Raw genomic sequence first — 21496 nt, forward strand, 5'->3', positions numbered from 1 at the left:
TATAACACAGCTTATAATGTTTTATATGTAGTTTTACTGTATACATTAAAACTAAAGTTGCATTTATGAAATAATAGAACGACAAAGAAAACTGTTGACATTTTATTGCTATTTTTAACTGTTCCAACAAAGGAAAACAAACTCGTATGAAGAGGAGAACAAAATACCCAGTGATAAGAAGCTTCTGAGATCTGATCTCACTGTGTGTGTCTGTGGGTGCTGTCTGGGAACGCACACAAACGCACACGGCCGCCTGCTCCTGCTATTTCATTAGTTCCTGATACGATGATGATATAAAACATGGGGGAACTAACCATGATTCGTCAAAACCAGATGTCTGAAAAGAATCTGAGGATTTACATCTTGAATCTGTTAATAGAGATGAAAATGATAATAAATCGATTCTTATCAAATACAACACAGTGCAATATTAGACCAGAAACTCACAAGACAAAGTTGTTGTCTACAAGATGACAGAAACTCTACAAATGTCATTTAAAAAAGCCCCAAAGAACAACATGTATTATCTGTAAGCCCTTCACATTGTAATGATGAGACCTTTAACACGTGGGGACTGTGCAGAGAAATGGAAACAGGAAGAAACCATTGACTCAAATGAAATGTGACACCATTACGTAAAATGAAGAGAAAGCCAAAGAGGAAAATTGTGGTTTTGATTTTATTCCCGGGGAGAGAAACGGTTCCAGACAACAGATGTTTGGCAATATGAAACTCCTTCATGCAACTCAAAGTTTTAAAGTCTCTTCAGTCTCTTCTTTGTCATCAAGGACATCGAACCTCAGTAGTTTAATTGAAGGCATTCATTTTTTTTATGTAGAAGTAGTAAATGGAAAAGCACGCCTGCAGAAATGAAATGTAGTTATTTGAGCAGTATTTGTCTGGATTGTGTTTTAGATACCCAACAAACTAAATCTGACCTTTTCATCTGTGTTTGCACTTCAGATAAATGAGTGGAAAGACCTTCTAGCCTTCCTGGTCCTGGTAGATCCTTGAGAGTTGGGCTGGAGGGGTTAAACATTCAGTGAAACTTGACTCCTCCCTGCTTAGTTACTCTGGTAGCAGTCACATGGGCCCCTTTGTATTTGCTGTTTTTCCATCATCATGGCTGCAGGACTGTACCGATGTCTCACGAGCAGGAGCGGCGGCTGGTGGCTGCCTTGCCCCATCGCCGTGGTCCAGGTCCGCTCCAGGTTGAGAAGCTCCTCTTCTGCCCCGGGGGTCCTCTCTGCCCTCCAGGACAAACCTCGGACCGTGAAGGACCTGCCACATGTCAGCCCCTTGGAGATGATCTACAGGATAGTGTTCCAGGGTTTCTACAAGCGTGTGCACGAGTTACAGGTATTCCAGCTGCAGCACCAGGCTTCTGTCACAGGGATGCGTCCTTGTTTTGATCTGCTTCCACTGGTGTCCACTGGATGTTTTGATGCATGGCAGAAATCCCAGTTTAGACTCTGTGGTTCTGATTCCCTTTGCTCCACTGTCAATGCACACTGGAACTTGTCCGGCCTGTTGAATTACCGTGTTGACCATCGTAACCCCCAGATAACTACAGCTAATCTCAGCTCACTCTCACAGAGGAGAGGATTGTTTCCCCTGTTCCCCTCGTCAGTCACGTCTAAAACCATCTCACACTCACATGCTCTGCTCATTCCTCGTCGAACAGCAACACAAGGAATGTTGTTCTCCTCTACGACCCATCCGACTGCTTGTGCATGTGTTCATTCCTCTCTCAGATCTATGAGAAGCGGCGCTATGGGCCCATCTACAGGGACGGGATGAGGGCGGTGTCCGTGAACACGCCACAGCTGCTGGAGGAGGTCATGAGGAACGATGACAAGTTCCCCTGTCGAGGAGACATGTCCCTGTGGAGAGACTATCGGGACATGAGAGGATTTGGCTACGGGCCTTTCACGGTGTAAGAATGGAAAAACACTGCATCCCATATCTCTTTACGGGCGGGTGTGGGACACATTCAAACCTTTGTGCTGAGATGCTTTCGTTTGCTTTGTGTTCCCAGGGAGATGGAGCAGTGGCACAACCTGAGGGCGACGCTGAACAAGCGCATGCTGCACCCGAAGGACTCGGCCCAGTACGGTGGAGCCATCAGCGACGTGGTTAGAGACTTCATCCAGAGGATCCACTGTCTGCGGCAGAGCAGCCCCACAGGAGACCTGGTGACCAACGTGTCCAATGAGCTCTATCACTTCTCACTAGAGGGTTTGTAGAAAGTCTGAAAGCGGCACGCTCATATTCAATATTAATAATTAAAAAATATATATTGACATTAATGCTACTTTGGGGCATCGGCCCTCCAAAGGAAGGGAAACGAGATTTATTGATGAAGTCTCATTAAGTTACAAACTGGACCTAAATTAATAACCTTAATCAAAATGACCACATCAGAAGTTAGCAAAGTGGAAGGTTATGGAGTTCTTGACAGTGTAGATGTTCGTCAAATTCATACTTAATGAAGACAATATTTTTTAAAGAAAAACATTTATCATGAAAATTAGTACTTACACAAACTAAGTTAAATGTGTACTTACTATATACATATATGCAGATGTGTAAATGAAGCTTGAAATTGTTGTTTTCTGGTATTGATGGTAATTCAGATAGATTTTTAGAATTAAGAGTTTTTTCTGATCTTCCTTTCTTGCACTTAAGTATTGCCCGTTACTTGTTATAACTTACTGAAGCCTATTTTTTACTCTTGCCTTTTGTAACATTGCAAATTCTCCCCTTGAGGGACTAATGAAGGATTATCTTATCTTATCTTATCTCTTACCCATCTCCACTCAGGTATTGCTTCCATTCTGTTCGAGACCAGGCTTGGGAGTCTGGAAAAGGAAATTCCTGCAGGTACACAAGACTTCATCAATGCCATAAGTGAGATGTTCACCAACAGCTTGCCTGTGATGGTGACGCCCAAGTGGAGCCACAACCTGCTGCCCTACTGGAAACGCTACATCGCCGGCTGGGACGGCATCTTCACTTTCGGTGAGTTGAACGAGAGAAGCAGAGCAGAGGAGGTAAATAAAGTAGAATTCCTGATTGAGTAGGTGTCATCATTCAAAGTTCATTGAAATACGCTGTTTTGTTTATTTTTCGTTTCATAAAATTCTAGTGAAGAATAAGATGACAACAAATTGATGCCACTGTCATAGCTGAACACTGAATGTCAAACTACAGAACCAGGACTGGCCAACTGATACTGGATGTTGGGGGTTAATGTTGGTACCAAATCTAAAACATAAAAATATCTGATATCAATGTATTCGACTAATATTCATTAAATTTCCTAACTTTATTAAGCAGCCTTGGGTTCCTTTAAATGTGCATCAGGAATCCATGTTATTATCATCTTTATTATTACTGTACTACTTTACATACTAAACTACAAATGGAAATTAGCTAGTATCTAAGTATCATTTCTCTTTGTTTGAGATTTATCATATATCTGATTTTCCACATCTCAAAATTCAACCAAGCATCTTTTTCTGCCCATTATTATAAAACATTTCCAAACCCATTCATTGTACAGGTTCAACCAGTGTGAAGTTGTTAAACAGGAGCTGTACAGGGCAGTGTGAAGGACAGCTACAGGATATCTAGCTGTAGCATCATGGCACAAAGATGACAGTGGCATCAATCCTCTCATCGAACTCTTCGCAAGAAAGCAAATTACATATTTCCCAAAATGTATAAATGATTAGCCTCTTATTCTGCTTTAAATCACAGAGGAAAATGTTTGAGGGGTTCATTTAGTCTGTATGGTGGATGATAAAATGAAACCCTTATCCCAGCTAAAGTGCTGATTGATAAGAAGATGGAGGACATTCAGTGGCGTGTGGACAACAGACAGGAGGTGGAGGGAGAATATCTCACGCACCTCCTCGCCAACACTGAGATGAGCCTGAAGGACGTGTACGGCAGCATCACCGAGCTGCTCCTAGCGGGAGTGGACACGGTAAATGTGACACTTCGAGTGTTGGGTTGAAGAAAATACAAATTAGAGAGAATGAATTGGTAATTTGAGGCTATGTGTCATTTTACAGGGAGAATATTGGAAGATCAGCCTGTTCCCTGTGTTTGACTAAGGAATGTCAAGCATCTTGTTATGTTAACAAGATGATATACTTAATATTTTGGCTGATCAGCATAAAATTATCATAAGTATCATAAAGATTGAGTAAGAAAGTGTATTTTTCAAAGAAAGAACCACAGAGGATTGATGGAAAATGACTATTATACTCTATTAATACTCTATTACTATAATAATAAATACGGCCCTAATACTCTGTAATGCTTCTCAGAGGATATTTCTACTTTGATTGCAGAATTGTAGTAGAATAAATAGGTGAAAACGAAATCTACCCCAAAACAAACCACTTTATCTTCTATGACCCTCTCTGAATACATCTCATGAACAGACATCATCTCTCTCTGCCTGTCTTCTTCTTATTGGCATCTCTTTGTTTGTCCAAGACGTCCAATACCCTCACTTGGACGTTGCACCTGCTGTCCCAGGACCCCCGAATCCAGGACAGACTTTATGAAGAAGTGTCCACCTTCGTCCCAGCGGACCAGACCCCCTCCGCCGCTGAGGTCACTCGGATGCCATATTTAAGGGCTGTCATCAAGGAGGCCCTGAGGTAGAGCTGGATAGAGAGGACAAGGTGTTGTGATGGAGCTCTGCAGCCACAGTAATGTAAAAACAAATATGACTCTTTCCTGTTTGCAGGATGTACCCGGTGGTTCCTATAAATGGGAGGGTCATTTCAGCAAAGAGCGTTGCGATTGGTGGATATCAATTTTCTAAGAAAGTGGGTTGTTATTACACATTTTTTACTGGTTTTGAAAACACTTTTATTATAGCTTAAAGAGAAAAGTCGTCTTTTAGAATAGTGGCGTATAATGTGTCTAATATCTAGAACTAAACTGTTGCTTCTGCAGACTACTTTCACGCTCTGTCACTACGCCATCAGTCACGATGAAGACGTGTTCCCGGAGCCGTTCACATTCAGGCCGGAGAGATGGCTCCGCGATGGCCGCCAGATGCCACACCCCTTCGGCTCCATCCCCTTCGGCTTCGGGGTGAGAGGCTGCGTCGGCCGGCGGATCGCTGAGCTCGAGATGTACATGGTTGTGTTTCAGGTAAATGTCAGATTCCCATTCAGAAAACTCCTTTTCAGACTTTTCTTTGCTCCAACATTTTCCTTACTTAACATTTTCGTTGGACCCTAACTCCCCTCTCCAACACACACACACACCCCCCCCACCCACACACACACAGTTGATCATGAACTCTTAATGGAAGTTTCTTTCATATGTTTATTGAATGGACGGTTAATTGTTCTTATTTGGAAATTAATTTGATTGCATGGATTTCGGATATCTTGGTCAAAATGAGTTATTTTCTGTTTATCCATCGTTAACAACTTGATTTGATTGTTAACTTGAGTGAATCATTTAATTGAATATATATATATATTGATTAACCGAATTTATTGTTTGCGATTTCTTTTTCTTTGATGTCTTTTGTAGTTAGGTGAAGACACTATCCGGGTTAACTCTCGTACCGGGAGATATTATACATTTTGACAGGTGAAGAATCCCTGTCTGGAACCCAACTCTTTTATTTTTCAGTTTAGAAAACCTACGCTACAATTTCCCTGTGTTCACCAGCTGGTTTCTTACCTTGTTCAACTTTGATTGTGGGCATTGAAATGAAGTAGTGAGCGGATGCATGCAAAATGCTCAGCAGAACTGGGGAGAAGTGATTTTCATTCTAATTATATAAGAAATTACAGAAATAAGTTTAAAGTTGAACAAGTTTCTATGGAGTCAATCCAAGAATTATAGGCAACTATGGTAGTAAGGCTTCATGGCAAATTCCTCTTTATAGTGGCGCTAATAAAAAAGCATCTTATAATTCAGTCAGCTCTATAATAAAGTGACTGCACTAACTCCACATTTCTTCTTGTCCCTCGCAGCTGATCAGGCTTTTTGAAATCAGACCCGACCCCACGATGGGAGAGTTGAAATGCGTCAGCCGCACCGTCCTGGTTCCAGAGCAGCAAGTGAACCTGCACTTTGTGGAGAGACCACGTGAGAACGCAGCTTGATTTGTGTTTGGTTTTAAAGCAAATGTTGCATCTGATTGTTTGTTTTGTTTTAAAAATGATGTTTCCATGTTTAAATCTATTCTGTTGGTTTTTAAGCTTTATATATCTATCATTGAAAACACCTTCAATTCAATTTTGTGAAGACCCCTTGATGCTACTGAAATACTAGCAGTGTCATAAACAGACAGAGATATCATACATCAGTGGGATGCATTGGTTTTTGTTATTAGATCATAAATGAGTGATGCTGTGGTTGCATGATAAAAGGACCTTTTGTGATGTTAAAAATGAAAAATCCCAGGTTAATGATCTCTGCTCACTTCTTAATGAGCTGCTGGCATGTTTCCAGTAAAGCTTTGGTTTTATAAAGGTGTTTTTATGCAACTGATTAAGATACTTCAATAAAATATTCAACTCATCAAATAAAAGAAACGTCCACTTCATCAATCACCCAGCAGGGGGAGACATACTCCACTAGAGTCTGCTGGTGTGGGCGGGGGGGGGGGGGGGGGGGGGGGCAGCAGTTTTGTCTGGAGGTCCCGAGCGATACACACGCACACGCACACACACACACACACACACACACACACACACACACAGTGAGAGAGAGAGAGAGAAAAGAATAGTATTCATTTTGTGGCTCTTTTGTGCAGTTTGTGTTTGTGTGTCTTTATAACTCCAACCTCAATGTAACACTGAGTTTGTGGATAAAGTTAAAAGAAGGTTAGGTTTAGGTTCAAGTTAGGTTCAGATTAGGTTAGGGGTGGTATAGAATAAAGTCTAGATTAAAGTAAGTCTCCAGGAAATCGTGTGTCTGTGTCTGTGTTAGTGTGTGTGTGTGTGTGAGTACATTTTCAAGTATAAACACTGTTCGTGTGCTTGCACGCCATGAATACTATAAAACCATCAGTATCAGCTGGGAGTGGCTGACAGGCTGAACAACCAATCACAGCACACAAATTTGAAGGTGTGTGTGTGTGTATGTGTGAGTCCCTTCATCTCAGTGCGGCTCTGTCGTTCAGTGCGTTAACACAACTCCTGGGATCTGAACTAAAAACACACACAGTCCCGGTGCGTGTGTGCGTAAAATGAGGTCATAGCGCAACAAGTGTCCACGTGCAGCGGGCGGCGGCACAGACGCGGTTCCTCGGAAGTGCGCGCACACTTGGATGCGTGAGGACTTGTGCGCCCTGGCGTCGCTCGGATGGGATGCACGGTGAGCTTCATCTGCTGTGAAGAGGACTTCCTGCCGATGCCTGTGGTCCAGCAGCATGAGGAGGAGAAGAAGGAGGACAGAGGGAGGAAGGTAAGAGGTTCTACTGAGAGATACCAGACTCTGGAGGTCTATGTTGGAGTTCCTTTAGGATCCAGATCAGCTTCCACCTGACAAACGAACCATTGAGTCTAAACTCCTGTGAAACCACAGCTACACCACCAACAGCAAGGAGAAGTGTACTGTGGGTCTAGTACCTGATCTGGCATCAGGCCTGAAGGAGGTAAACCATTCACCTTAATGACTCTGCCAGGGGGCAACTCCGAAAAGTCCAAGTTCAGTCACGACTGATCCGTGACAGAAGCTCAGGGGGGAGAAGCAGCGGTGATGTCATGGAAATCATTTCCTCTGCCTGGGGTTGTTGGTGCTGATGTGTGTTCCCTGCAGAACCTGTTTAATATGATGTGGTTCTGAAGCTCTGCTCTCTGGTGGGATGTGATCACTGACCTGCAGGCGAACAGAACATGTTGAATACGATGTGGTTCTGAAGCTCTGCTCTCTGGTGGGATGTGATCATTGACCTGCAGGCGAACAGAACATGTTTAATATGATGTGGTTCTGAAACTCTGCTCTCTGGTGGGATGTGATCATTGACCTGCAGGCGAACAGAACATGTTTAATACGATGTGGTTCTGAAGCTCTGCTCTCTGGTGGGATGTGATCATTGACCTGCAGGCGAACAGAACCTGTTTAATACGATGTGGTTCTGAAGCTCTGCTCTCTGGTGGGATGTGATCATTGACCTGCAGGCGAACAGAACCTGTTTAATACGATGTGGTTCTGAAGCTCTGCTCTCTGGTGGGATGTGATCACTGACCTGCAGGCGAACAGAACCTGTTTAATATGATGTGGTTCTGAAGCTCTGCTCTCTGGTGGGATGTGATCACTGACCTGGAGGCGAACAGAACCTGTTTAATACGATGTGGTTCTGCAGCTCTGCTCTCTGGTGGGATGTGATCACTGACCTGCAGGCGAACAGGAGCTGTTTAATACGATGTGGTTCTTGAGCCTGAAGCTCTGCTCTCTGGTGGGATGTGATCACTGACCTGGAGGCGAACAGAACCTGTTTAATACGATGTGGTTCTTGAGCCTGAAGCTCTGCTCTCTGGTGGGATGTGATCATTGACCTGCAGGCGAACAGAACCTGTTTAATATGATGTGGTTCTGAAGCTCTGCTCTCTGGTGGGATGTGATCATTGACCTGGAGGCGAACAGAACCTGTTTAATATGATGTGGTTCTGAAGCTCTGCTCTCTGGTGGGATGTGATCACTGACCTGCAGGCGAACAGAACCTGTTTAATACGATGTGGTTCTGAAGCTCTGCTCTCTGGTGGGATGTGATCACTGACCTGCAGGCGAACAGGAGCTGGATGTACATGAGTGAGTGTTTGCATTGATGATCCTCTGCAGTGACTTCAAAGTCTTTTCATCAGTCACTGGAACCATAGTTCTTTGTGTTGTGGTTCCTCCCAACTTTGTTTGTGTCGCTTTCTCCTGCAGCCAATGACATCAAGCTCCCACTCATCAGCCCCCCCCCCCTCGTCCTCCACACGTTTCCATTAGAACTCAAGTCATTTAACCCTGTTCATCCCACAACAGGTCAGATATTGATCCTTTTTCAGGAGGTTTGACCAAGTTTGTGTTTTTATGTTTGGCAGAAACGAGATGTTTTGATTAATTATTCGTTTCCTTTTTCAAGTTGCCATTAACTTTGATTTGTTGCAAACTTCACGCACTTGTAGCCACTAACTTTTTTTTTTTACGACCTTAAGTTGGAGGTTGGCAACTGCAGAACAACCCCCGGGGGTGTAAGCCCTGATTTAGATGACGCCATGTGTTGCACTGGGGATGAACAGTCCTACACATACACACACAGCATGCTCCTGCCACAGCACAGACACACTTCATATCAAGCACTACACTTCCTATGTTACTTTGAGTGTGTGGTGGATGTCTCTCCCTGGTTATGCAGATCTGCCCTGTGGCACAGACACACACAGCTGGCAGCGTGGCGTGCAGGGCTGTGGGCACATGGCAGTGGAGCTGTGGTTGTAATATTGAGGTGGTGCTAAAGTGTCATCAGTCAGGCTTCACCTGAGCAGGAGGTTGCAAAGTGGAGCTCTTTACGTCCGCTCTGTGGGATTTAGGTTTTTGCGAAGAAGCTTTGTTAAAGTGTAAAGCAGTTTTTCTCTCATGCGTGATGTTGGTGTCAGAGGTGTCCTCAGGTGCAGAGAAATAGCTTCCTGTTTTACTTGCTCTTTGTGTGTTTGTGTGTGTGTGTGTGTGTGCGATGCTTGTGGTTTTGGTCCCAGATGAAGAGGACGGGGTTGTCGGCTCCTGTCAGCGGCGCTCAGGGAGGCCCACGGCCGCACAACTTTGAAGAGTGATAACAATCGAGCAGAAAGGAAAACCCTCATGTAAAACCAAAGTACACAGGCTAGACTTTGAACCAGATGGGGGGGGGTGGGGGGGGCAGAATCGTCTGCAGAAAGAATGTGTGCAGTTTGCTTTGCGTTGAGTGGTTGTTGTGTAATAGCAGTACGATGACAATCCTCCACAGGCTCAGATCTTAAAAGCTACCTGAATTATTTGTTTGTTTGTTTGTCTTCCTGTCGTTTCGTTGTCCTTTTAGATTCATGACATGGACAAATACATGTGCTTAACCTCAGTCAGTTAGTAGGGAGGAGATCTGCCTCTACTTGCTGCCTCTTGAGTCTCCCCATCGACTCTGTGTGTTATTTTAGAATCAATCTGAACACACCCTACGAGCCAGAGATAAATTAAGAGTGGATTGGATCATATGGACACAAGTGTGAAGTCCATGGACTTTTTTTATAGAAGCACTGTGAGATATGATGCTTCATACTTTGCTCGGGTTGTTTATTGTGTCGTGTCTGCAACACAGAACGTTTTAATTCTGACCAGCAGCAGGACCCTGGTCAGCCATAATGGAACAAAGACAAATCTAGACTGGAGCACCCTCTTGAAAAAAGATTGGAATAAAACAACACCAAACTAATCCAATATTAAATATTAAAAAAATATATATCTGGAGGTTGATCTTCCCTTTCTGTGCAAGTGAGGCTCAGTTATTGTTCCATGATAACGACAATCTAAAATATAAGTACTTTTTCTAATAGCAAACACTTTTTTTTTTTGTTGGGCGCGTTCATGCTGCACACGATGCGACCTTTAACCTCTAACAGGTTTCAAGAAAAGAGCTGACCCCAAATCTGGAGATCAGTAAAACAGCTGACTGTGCCAGAAAATACTCATTTCAGTTTGATCCCCTGTCAAGTCCGGCTCTCTATCTTCCCCCCCGCTTCTGAAATTCCCACCAATGTGTCAGACGGCGTGCGGGGGGGCTTTCCTCGGGGTTTGAGGGATTTTTGATAAAGGTATGTGATGAACTGAGAGTTACCTGCCGCCCCTTATTACATTCCAGGGGATGTTGTATCTGTGGGGAAACAGTGCGTCCTCTGTGCCGTGTCTCCGGGGAGGCCTATGGTTTCAGTCCTACCTGCTGGCACTGACCTGCCGCAGAACAAGAGCCTCTCTGTGTGTGCCCCTGTGGAAAAGCTGCCCAGTGTGTGTGTGCTTGACCCAGGAGAGGGGCTGTGGCTCCTCAGCGAAGTTAACCCCTGTCATCTCAGCTTTTAATGCCGGTGCACACAGGAATTTAACCTCTGGCGGACACTTGAGCACATTATTTCAGAGTAGGAAGCTTCTTATAAACTCCTCACATGACAGAGTGGCCACAATGTTTCAGCAGGGTTATCTGGAAGTGGTAAATGTCCCCCGTATTGTTCCCAGCAGCAAATATCCATCTGCTTTAGCAAACCTTTCAATGCCTTCCTGGTACTCAGCATTATTCCCTGTGCAATCAGAAATAGTTCTGTCCATTTCATTTACAGCAAATTTAAATTACAGCTAATTTAAAGCAATAATCCTACCTGTCGAAATGAAAGACAGATTTATATAAAAGCAAAGTGACGTTTCCTTATGTACAAATATTCAAATTCTCCCCAGGAATGTACAATGTGTTTATTAAGTATCTGAGTTTGAGAAGAGATTTCCTCATCTTGTGCCAGCAATGATTTTTGGAGTTGTGTAATAATTTGAACCTTTTAATCTGTGTTGGGAGGGGCCGCCCTTTCCTTTCAGTGCCTGGTGCACAAAGGCTGTGTGAGTCTGATGAGCGGATATTTCCTTTCCAAACAGCTTTTCAAGACATAACGGAGGCAGTGATGCGAAACGACGGCCACAAAGCCCCCGGGACAAGAAGATAGAGGAGGAGAAAAGGTTTATTCAGCTTCTTTAAGTGTCTTTAATTCATTTGGCAATGCCCAGAGGATAGCGTGTCAGTCAGAATGATAGATTAAGGCACAGGCAACTGTATTTTCTCTCCAGAGTCACGGTTGTGTGGCCCTTTTTCTTGGAATGTAAATCAGAGGCCTAACTTCCACCTCCGCCTCAGACCTTGTGGCCTCAGTGCAACATAATACACTCCGTTTAGCCCTGTACCATCACGCCTCTCTGGCTTTGTGTAGCAGTGAATGTGGCCTTTATGCTGCGGTTTTGTTGATATTTCTCGGCAAGTGTGTGTGCATATGTGGGAGGATTTTCTTGTCCTCTCCCTAATACTTGGCAGGGCGATGTTGCATTCGCTCTTGGCAACGTTGAAATCCCACAAAGTCTCACTCCGGGGGCCTTTGTAGACTTTCACAACACTTCCAAGTGATGGACAGGCAGCTCAGCTCTCCCAGGTCGCATCCCCTTCGCCTCAAAATCTGCCTTTTGTTGATGTTTGTGCCTCCTCTCTTCCCCCCGGGCTCTTTTTCACCAAGGTCGGATGCCACAGGGCTCCAAGGGTAATTGCTGTGACAGTGGATCAGAAGTAAGGCTGGGATACCCAGGTCGCCCAATCATGTTTTCATCATCGGGAGACTGTTTTTCTTTGGGGACTTAATAAATACCCCCTTTTGACATGCTGCATTTGCTCTGAATACACATAGGAAGAAAACCTCAGATTTTTTTTTTCCTCTCTCTCTGGTTTGCACCGGTGCTTGTAACAAGCTGAGGCAGATCATTGTTGCTAGTTCACCCTGACTGGTTTCCAATAGGATCGGTTTGCACTCTAAGCATTCCACTGGGGAGGAATTCCATAGGTATTTGCACAGGAATGTTGTTTCTCATTGGATTGAGTGGGAAAACGTAATGGACATTATGAAAGGTGACCAGTAAGTGTCTAATAACCAGTGTAACCACTATGTTGTAAGACAATAAGAAGTTCTCTAGGTCGTGTAAGGTGAAACTTTGGGAAGTGACAAACAATGGAGAGAATATGAAAGTATATTTTGTATTAATGTTGTTATATGAACCTGCAGTAACTTGTCTTATTACATGTATGGTGACTGTGTGTGTGTATCCAGGGTCCTAAACAATGCACAGGGGGAACACCAGTTGTGGAACACAGCACATGTTTGACATGCTGTTATTATTGGTAGTAGAGGAGAAACTCGATATCCCTCCGTGAAAACAAAAACACCGGCACACGTCCTGATCCCTGTTGATGAGAGCGAGCGGGTTCCTCTCCAGGCACCGAGCAGAGGAATCTCTCATGAAGTCACACTCTGGGACCTGATGCTGCACATGTGCTGCACGCGCCTGGAATCACCGTTCACTTATATCACTGAGACAGGCTCGGTTCACACCTTAGCTAAAAATACACATATCCTATTTTATCTCACATGCAGGGTTGGGCTTAACATTATATATATATATAACATGAGATGATAGGAATTTGTCTTTACAGATTTAGTTCTATCTGTTTTTCCTTTTTATCTGGTGACATATGTCTATTGCAGGAGTCAATATTGTGTTAACAGGATTTTATGTTGTTATCTGAATCTATGTGTTCAATATGTCTCTGCTCGTAAACATTTTATTTCCTCCACTCCCAATTCATACCATGTGGTTTTGAGGTAAAAGATTAACCAGCCAATAACAGTCGTGGACCAGTTGTGATTCAGTGGCCATGAGTGGCAGCCCTCGCTGTTTTGTTCTAGGGTTATTACATTTGTGGATATTTGCGGGAAGGGCCTGGGTCTCAGTGCAATGTGTTCGTCATATAACGTGATGTGACAGAAATCTATTATTTCAGTCTAGTTTTAAATAAGAATGTCGCTGAAAGGCTTGAAAGGTGTTTACAAATATAAAGTTTCTTTTCATCTGATAATGGTTTATCACCCAAAGGTATTAAGACACATAAAGAATCAATCTTCATTCCTTAGATTTCTATAAAGAATGATTATTTGTATGATGTGTATGTTGTCATCAAAGCAAAGCTGCAATCAGACTTGTGTAACACCAGCATCAGAGAATAGAGCATGAAGGTCTGTGGTGTTAATGCAGATATGGTTTCTTTGGTTCCACCTGGACTTTCCCAGACAGCAAGAACAACATATTGGATTACCTCAATTGAGGGGTTTTACCCTTTAAGCCCACTTCATTTTAAATTACAGTAGTCCCAGAAGTTCTGAGAACATAATCTGCTGCTTCTCTGCCTCCTGCGTGCCTATCTGCCTCGGCAAGTCCTCACGGCACGACTCTTACATTGCCTGAATACCTCCACATGATTGTGTTGCATTGTAGTGTGTTGTCTGCTTCTAACTGTGAGGCCACTGTTCGACCGGGGGGGCTTGCTGGTGGATTGGGATCGTAAATCTAAGCTAATTAGATGGAAAATAAAAAGTTACTGTTATGATTTGTCCTTGAGTGGCTTTCGTTCATTAAACTGTCCAGCTCCTTATTTAAATATGAGGATATTTGAAATGGAAAATACTATTTACCCTCAGGAGCAACAATACGTGACATCCGGTTTCATGGGGAAGAAAACCTGCAGAAAATGGTTGCCCTGTGTATTTGATCTCTCCTGAAAGGTCGGGTGTTGTAGTCAGAGATAAGGTTAATGGATTTAAAGTGCTCTTACGAGATGAAGCTGAGCGAGCTGCTCTAACGGCTGCGTTATCAGTTCCCCACAGAGCAAAACTGTTACTTATCCCTGTTCTCGATAACATTCCTCTCTGGGCACTTTCACTTCTGTGTCGCATTCCTGGGAATTTGCTTTGTCAGTTTTCTCCAAATTGTCTTAAATTGACCACGAAGCTCAGGGGTGAGGCTGAGCTCTTAAACACCTGCCATCTGCATTCTGAAGTTTGGACTGTGACATCAGTATTCACAGGACACCATGCCTCCATGTGAGTATTTCAGGGTAAACAATGTGTGTTGCCAAACCGAGGAGGCCCGAGGCTTCTTTACCAAAAAGAGTTTCCGCTGTGAAAAGTTTAGATTTAAATCGTCTGACATGATTTTGTACAAAATTCACAAATCCTGCTGAGACATCGGGTTTTCAACTGGTTGCAATCTGTGACCTCCCCACTAGATGCCACTGTATCACACACATTTAACATTTTCAATTGTAAATAGTGTAGTAGGGTTGTTTCAGTTTATATGTTGCACTGTGTCAGACCCCTCATCCACGATTTGCTGTTAATGTTACAGTCAACCTGATCTGATTTGGCCGTAAATTTCATTAATGACTCACATTTTTTTCTGGGAAATAAGTTTATACCAAATATGGGTCAAACATTTTGAAACATCATGTGACACTCTTTGCTGGTCCTCTGAAGCGTCTCTGCCATTTCGACTGGAGACCAGTAGACATGAAAGAAAAAGGAAGATGGCCACTATACAGGGGAACACATTCCTTTTTTGAAATGGTAGTTTGTAGACAAAACAACAGCAAAGACTTCAAAGTAAAGGTTAGGACCACTCACTATGATTATGTTGATACTGAGCCTTTCAACCAGCAGATGGGGACATTGCGATTATTAGTTATCTTCCCTAAACTATTATTTGTTTACTCAGTAAATTGCACAAACATATCTATGTATTAATTAATGCTTCATAAATTATAGTGTTATGTCTTCTGTACTATATCTTCTGGTAATAACGTCTTTATGTTAGCATCAACATGCACGGAATATTCCATTTTCACCAGGAGACTTTTCCAATGTCTCTAGAGGAGGTTTCACCAGCGGCTGTATCAGGAGTCGTTTAATCAACTCCACAGTCGGTCAATGAGGTTATTTTGGGGGCAAAACTTGAACTTGAACACATCTGGGCTCTGGGAAACAAATGTCTAGACAAACACACACAACAGTTGAACGCCTGTGTGAGATGTGTTCTCACTCCATCTGGTTTGGGTGAGAGGTTCAGTGGCGCTGCAGGCAGAGAGGATAGAGGCATCATCCACATGCTGTGAAGTGTCCAGACAATGACCTCCTCTATTCACACGTTGACTCTATGAGACATTACACAGACTGACTGGGCAGCAAGCAGGGTTCAGTCTATATACTGTCCAGTTCAACTGATTTGAACACTTGTGTTACCACGTAGGGTTCCGGGTCATACCGGGAGGATTTCAGGTTTGGAGTGCATGTTCTAAATCCACTTTGATTGGTCAAGTTTAGACAGGCGGCTATAAGTTGGACCCCATTGACAAAAACAGGGATAGATCCACCCTGTAGCCAAATAAACAAAACTGTTCTACTTTATTAGGAAGTTTATCTGTGAACGCAAATATACGAGAGCCTCCAGACTTTTCTCAGCCTGGACCTAAAGTATAAAGTCGATGTGAGAATACAGGAGAAGATATCTTGCTGGATTCAGTGGATATTTATTTAAACAAAACAGTTTGTGGTGATGAGAGCCGACAGCAGTTTCAAGTGACAGCCAGTATTAAGATGTGACACAAGTAAAAGGAAGTATCATCCCCGGGGGGAGACTCAACATCAAATGGCCGAAAACGCGACACAGTGAATGAGTGCTTCACTGGTGTAACAAATCTCTTTTACTGGTAGTTGTTACTGGGTTATAAAAGTTAAAAAGACAAGCCTCTCTTCTCCCAAAGCCCTGAATGATTCCAATGTAAACAGCAGTAAAAGCTGCCATGCTGAGGTGACGGCTGTGTCATGTGCTGTCGCTCTCCTGCAACAAGGTCCGTTTCTGAGAAGTTAATTCAATTAAAGCAGACAAAAGGCCACTGGCACCAATAAAGCTCGGGTGAAATGTGAAGCCGCGCGATGGTCACACACACACACACACACACATACTCACACACACACACTTACACACACAGACACAGTCTTGCGGCCAGTCGAGCGTGATTGACATTTGCATAATGCCCGACTGCTGGGCCGGCTCACCATCTCCATGGGCTACAGTTGGAGCTGTGAAGAAATGCGGCTCCGTGTTCAGTGTGTGTATCACAAATACACACACTGAACACACAAACACTAGTGTATTTCTATACTTGTAAAGACCGCCTCAACAACTTTTAAATGAATCTAAACTCTAATTAAAGGTTTAAGCAAAAAATTGAATTTCAGTCTCAACCATGAACCCAGATTCAAATGCAAACACACAAAGACGTCAAATTGCCTTCACTTCACTTCTTTAAATATGATAAACATGACAAGTCCAATAAACTGTCTAAATTATATAAATGATGATATGACCCCCCTTTCTTGTCGCGTGTTAGAAGTGTCGTCATAGAATCCGACTGAGCTCCCTCTTTGTACAGTTGTTGTATTTGAGAGCATTGTCGTGTTTACAGTCGGGCCTGTGTCTAACTCTTAATTGCATTACCACAGTTCACCTCTAATTGAAATGCTTTGGTCTTCCTCTTATCATTCGACGCGCGTGGTGGAAAGCCACCAGCAGGGGGCAGTCTGTGCTGGAGGAAGCTTTGCAGGAGTTTATCTGCATTAAGGAAACTATTTGCTTTTTTACGTGGTGGCCTAATCAGAAATGACAAGTGTGAGCTCATGCAACATGCGCTTCCAATTTAAACTCCATGCCTCATCCCCGGCACACATGGGGCTGGGAGGACAGCTCACACACTCACACACACACACACACACACAGACACACACCACAGACACTCCTCTGAGCAGCAGCGTTCACGGAGGCCTCACTCATGGCTTAGCACTTTGAGGGAGTGATAACAATCAGCCAGAAAGTAACCCCCCCGCCCCCTCATGTTAAAACCTAAGCACACAACGCACACTTTGATCCAGCTGAGGGGCTTTGGGAACGGCCTTAGGAAGAATGAACCCTGTAAGGTCCGGGCTCAGAGTCTCACACTGCTCACAGATACAGACAGAGTTTGGATTCCTCTGTGCACAAACACACGTGTGGACAGAAGCACATTCACATTCTTGCTTTTAAAAGCCAACAGTGGGATTCCTTCAGCTGTGGGCCGCCATTACACCAGCTGTCAGGTTTGAGTCAGACATTGTTATTCATATATGATCGTGATGAAGTTTTTATAATTATATGTTGTGTGTCTATTTACCTGATCGGCCACAGCATAAAAAACTGCTGCAGAGTTTGACGTCGCCTCGCAAATAAGCTTAAAGGCACATTAGTGATGGTTCAGGAAATAAAGAAAAGATCTACAACATCAGTTTGTGCCAGTTAGTGTATATTCATGTATGATTAAAGAACAGTAAGGAGCTGAACCTGGACCAGTTTAGTCTGATGTAATCTACTGGCTCTGTGTGAATTCAGATGTTTTAGTCATGACAAGACTTGACTCATGTCTTTTAATGAGGGTAATAGTGAACATATGTGGTAGGACATAAATATGCTTCTTGGATAGATGTTTTTTGTGTGTCTGTGTGTGTGTGTGTGTGTGTCAGCTGCAGCACTGTGACCCCCTCCTCCACAACAGTGTGTTTCATCTCCAGCAAAGTAAACAACCACTGGTTCTTCTGCACCTTGTTGAGCGGAGAGAGAACAAACTTGTGTAACGTTAATGTCACACGATCCTGCTCACCTCCTGCATGCTCTGCTGTCTGAGTCACCTCTGCCTTCATGCCCGGCCGGCAGCGAGTCTGCTTCGCTCTGAGGTGGTTTCCATTAAGGGTCTGACACAAAAACAAAGGTGGTGCCTGTTCGGTTACACGGTTTAGGGGAGTCATTTGCACAGGGGCGACCTTTTCACCTCAGCTGCCATCGCCTCAGTGAGTTGATTCATTCCCCTCCAACTCAAAGTGGTGAAAGTCAAAATGCAGAGCTGATGCAGGGCCTGTTGATTTCAATCTGCATTTGTTTTAGACACATCTAAAATTAACGATACCTTATTTTAACAGTGAATAAAAATGGCAACCCTCCACGTTCCTCCTTAAGCCTCTTTTAGCTCATGGTTGTCAGCAGCATGGTGACCAAAGTGACAGAAGCCCCGGATTCCTGCACTGAACCTCAACCCCCAAGTGGTCAAAATCAAATAACGGTGCTATATAAATGGCATTTTATGCGAAGTTAGAGGCCAGAAGTTTTGTGTAAAGTCATTGCTTCACAGCTTGGGAAGGAAACCTTAGCCATAGCTTCCCTAAGTTATCAAACATGTATCACTTTAACTTCTCCAAGTGCGACGGCTCAAGCTGCCTCCGTTGGGGGAGGAGTCTGATGTCAAATGGTAGTGATGATGAAGATGATGCTACTCACATCTGGATTTAGTCTAAATCTCTTACTGAAACAAATCATCTCCTTCATCATTCAGTTTGTACCTACAGGTTAGATATTTACAATTTATATAAGAGCTTGAGTTCATATCTTAACTCACCTGGAGACACAGAAAGTCTGAATTTAACTTTCAAAAAGAGTCAATAAAAAAATAGGCCGATATTTAAACATGGGGAAAAATCATCAGGAGTGAATCTCAGAGAGCAAACAACTAGGTTTTGGTATTCTCACTTTCCACGATATGACCTCCTGACAGTGGCTTTCCATAGTGTGTGTGTGTGTGTGTGTGTGTGTGTGTGTGTGTGTGTGTGTGTGTGTGTGTGTGTGTGTGTGTGTGTGTGTGTGTGTGTGTGTGTGTGTGTGTGTGTGTGTGTGTGTGTGTGTGTGTTTCCTCTCTACTTGCTAACAATGCAGCTCAGGAAGTACGTCAGGATAAGGGCCAGACCGCTGGGCTCTCTTCGGTCAGTGCATCCAGCTTTGGGGGACAGAAAACATATTCCCGTTAATCCCGGAAAAGCCGAGCAAGTGTTCAGGAAAGCTCTGGACCTGTGAAGGTTGTTTTTTTTTACCGGCCCAGGTGTCTTCAAAGAAAACCCTGCGATGTCCCTCTGGCTGGTGAGTGCTGTTTCAACTTGTCACTTCTAACTGTGGGTGGTCAGAGATCCGCTCCCACCGTCAGGTCAGTCACACAAAACTATCAAATCTGAAAAAGACGTGATATAACTAAAGTAAAGGCTAACGCAACCATTTTCCAAACTATACTATGAATTTGTAGATTATTATTTTTCTTGTTCTTTTGCATTCAGTTTCAAACCCATACGTCTAAATCTAAAAAAAGGTTCAGATTTCAAATGATTAAGTGATTCAAAGTGTAACGATCTGTAAATATAGAAGATTTAAGTGGCAGATTATTCGATTAATAACCCACATGGGTTAATGAGATATTAAATGAGGATCCGGGACCTCTTCCTGGAATTTGCAGTCTCATTATTGTCTGCAGAGCCACCAGCTCCAACGTGCTGTGGTCATGAGTTGGTTCATGAGCTATTTGTGGGGAAAAATCAAACTTTAAAGGCAAAACAGTGAGAACAGAAAGAGGTAATACACCGTTTCATGAGATGAAGGGGTCACATGGTAACTGGGTGATCGTTGGAAATTGTACCAATCCAATGTTTGTCCTTTTTTATTCATAATTTCCTATGGACAGAGTTGTGTCTTCTTTCTGTGCTTACTGTGCTTTGTCCATGCGTCCGTCTCTCTTCCGTCCCGTCCTCTGAGCTGGAGGTCTCACTGTCCGAGGTGTCCGTACAGCTCATCACTTTACAGCTGTGCACTAACCTTTGCTCTGATGACTGGAGGTGGAGTTACGTCTGCCATCGCCTCTGATGCAACCCTGACCCTCGGCTGGTTGATGGAACAGAGACGTCTTGTATTTAAGTCTGATATTAACTTTTGACTCCATTTTTTAACGTTATCTCAGACGCACACTGACATAATGAAACAGATATACATTCAAGTTTGTAAATAATTGATCAAGAGTCTAGAGATAAACAGGTGAAGGTGCAGGCTGCTGCTGTTTTTATGGATGTGAAGAAAGATGGAGCCGGTACTACACTGCACCTTCATACCTTTTCATCACCTTGGCAAACATCCTGTTCATTTCTGCTGCGTCTGGGCTTTTATGAGGCAGCTGATGATTGCTGAGAAGACTTTGGTGTTTGAGGCCCGTTGATAATTGTTGCTCCAAAAGGTGGAATGGTCACTGGGGGTACTTCGGGTAGGGTGGCTGCTTCTGTGGACGATAATTAAAGGTTAAATAGCTCACTTCTGGAATTTGTAATTTACTCCTCACAAAGGATGAACTTGGCCGCAAACTTCTTTTTCACCCTCTGATTTATTAGTTCCATACGACCCCGTCCATCAGCAGAAGATATTTCACGATCATATAGATTGTGAATAGCAAAACTTCACGGAGGAAACGCTGTCACCCTTCTTGAGGTTGTGTTTTTATGGGACCTTACCAGATGAGAGTTGCATTCCACCACAGTCTGAATCCTCTTTATAATTTCTCAGCAGACACATTGTTGTAGCTCGAGGTCTCAGTATCACTTGCTTGCAGTCACAGAGATAAAGAGGCTTAAAGAGGCTTTGGCTCGAAAGCTGGGATTAGATCGTAGCCTTCCTTACACATGATATATATCTCAAGTGAGGACTCCATTTTGTCACCAATGCCGGACTTATATTTCCCATGAATGCCAATTTCCCTGAAACCCGTCTCCATCTGCTGAGTTAAGATAGAGCGATGTGTCTTTGTTACGTTCTCAGATGAAATGAGCTTTCACTTAACTCCCCCGTGGCTCTGTGCCATGTGCTTATACATTGGCCAGAAATGGATGCCTTGGATCAATAGTGGGAGGGGCAGGGGATAACTGCTGCATTAATCACAGCCACTTTGTTGGGGGCAGTAACATGAAATGTCATA

The 21496-nt window shown here is 43.5% G+C and overlaps 2 protein-coding genes across 8 annotated transcripts in view; both read left to right on the forward strand.

Annotated features, from left to right (window-relative positions):
• Positions 1-969: 969 nt before the first annotated feature.
• LOC133967344 (sterol 26-hydroxylase, mitochondrial) lies at positions 970-6562 on the forward strand. Its single transcript, XM_062402753.1, has 9 exons — positions 970-1359; positions 1755-1936; positions 2039-2238; positions 2824-3021; positions 3828-3991; positions 4510-4676; positions 4766-4847; positions 4978-5178; positions 6018-6562. Exons 1-9 carry the CDS (start codon positions 1123-1125, stop codon positions 6147-6149), a joined length of 1563 nt encoding a protein of 520 aa, XP_062258737.1. The 5' UTR covers positions 970-1122; the 3' UTR covers positions 6150-6562.
• Positions 6563-7214: 652 nt separating this feature from the next.
• The window catches only part of tns1b (tensin 1b), a 132015-nt gene continuing 117733 nt past the window's right edge, over positions 7215-21496 (forward strand). For 5 of the 7 annotated variants that reach the window (XM_062402302.1, XM_062402304.1, XM_062402306.1 and 2 more), the window contains exon 1: positions 7218-7455. In XM_062402302.1, the coding sequence (XP_062258286.1) occupies positions 7354-7455 (102 nt within the window). In that variant the 5' untranslated portion in view covers positions 7218-7353. Of the gene's footprint in view, positions 7456-19489; positions 19630-21496 lie in introns of those variants that run through there. The other 2 variants (XM_062402311.1, XM_062402308.1) reach the window with 2 other exon arrangements.

Source organism: Platichthys flesus, chromosome 13 (assembly GCF_949316205.1).
Source record: "Platichthys flesus chromosome 13, fPlaFle2.1, whole genome shotgun sequence".
Classification (NCBI taxonomy): domain Eukaryota; kingdom Metazoa; phylum Chordata; class Actinopteri; order Pleuronectiformes; family Pleuronectidae; genus Platichthys; species Platichthys flesus.

Coding starts and splice junctions, on each gene's coding strand:
- LOC133967344 (XM_062402753.1), top strand. CDS start 1,123: ATGGCTGCAGGACTGTACCGATGTCTCACGAGCAGGAGCGGCGGCTGG. Junction 1,937..2,038: donor GGCTACGGGCCTTTCACGGT/GTAAGAATGGAA, acceptor TTGTGTTCCCAG/GGAGATGGAGCAGTGGCACA. Junction 3,022..3,827: donor GGACGGCATCTTCACTTTCG/GTGAGTTGAACG, acceptor CCCTTATCCCAG/CTAAAGTGCTGATTGATAAG.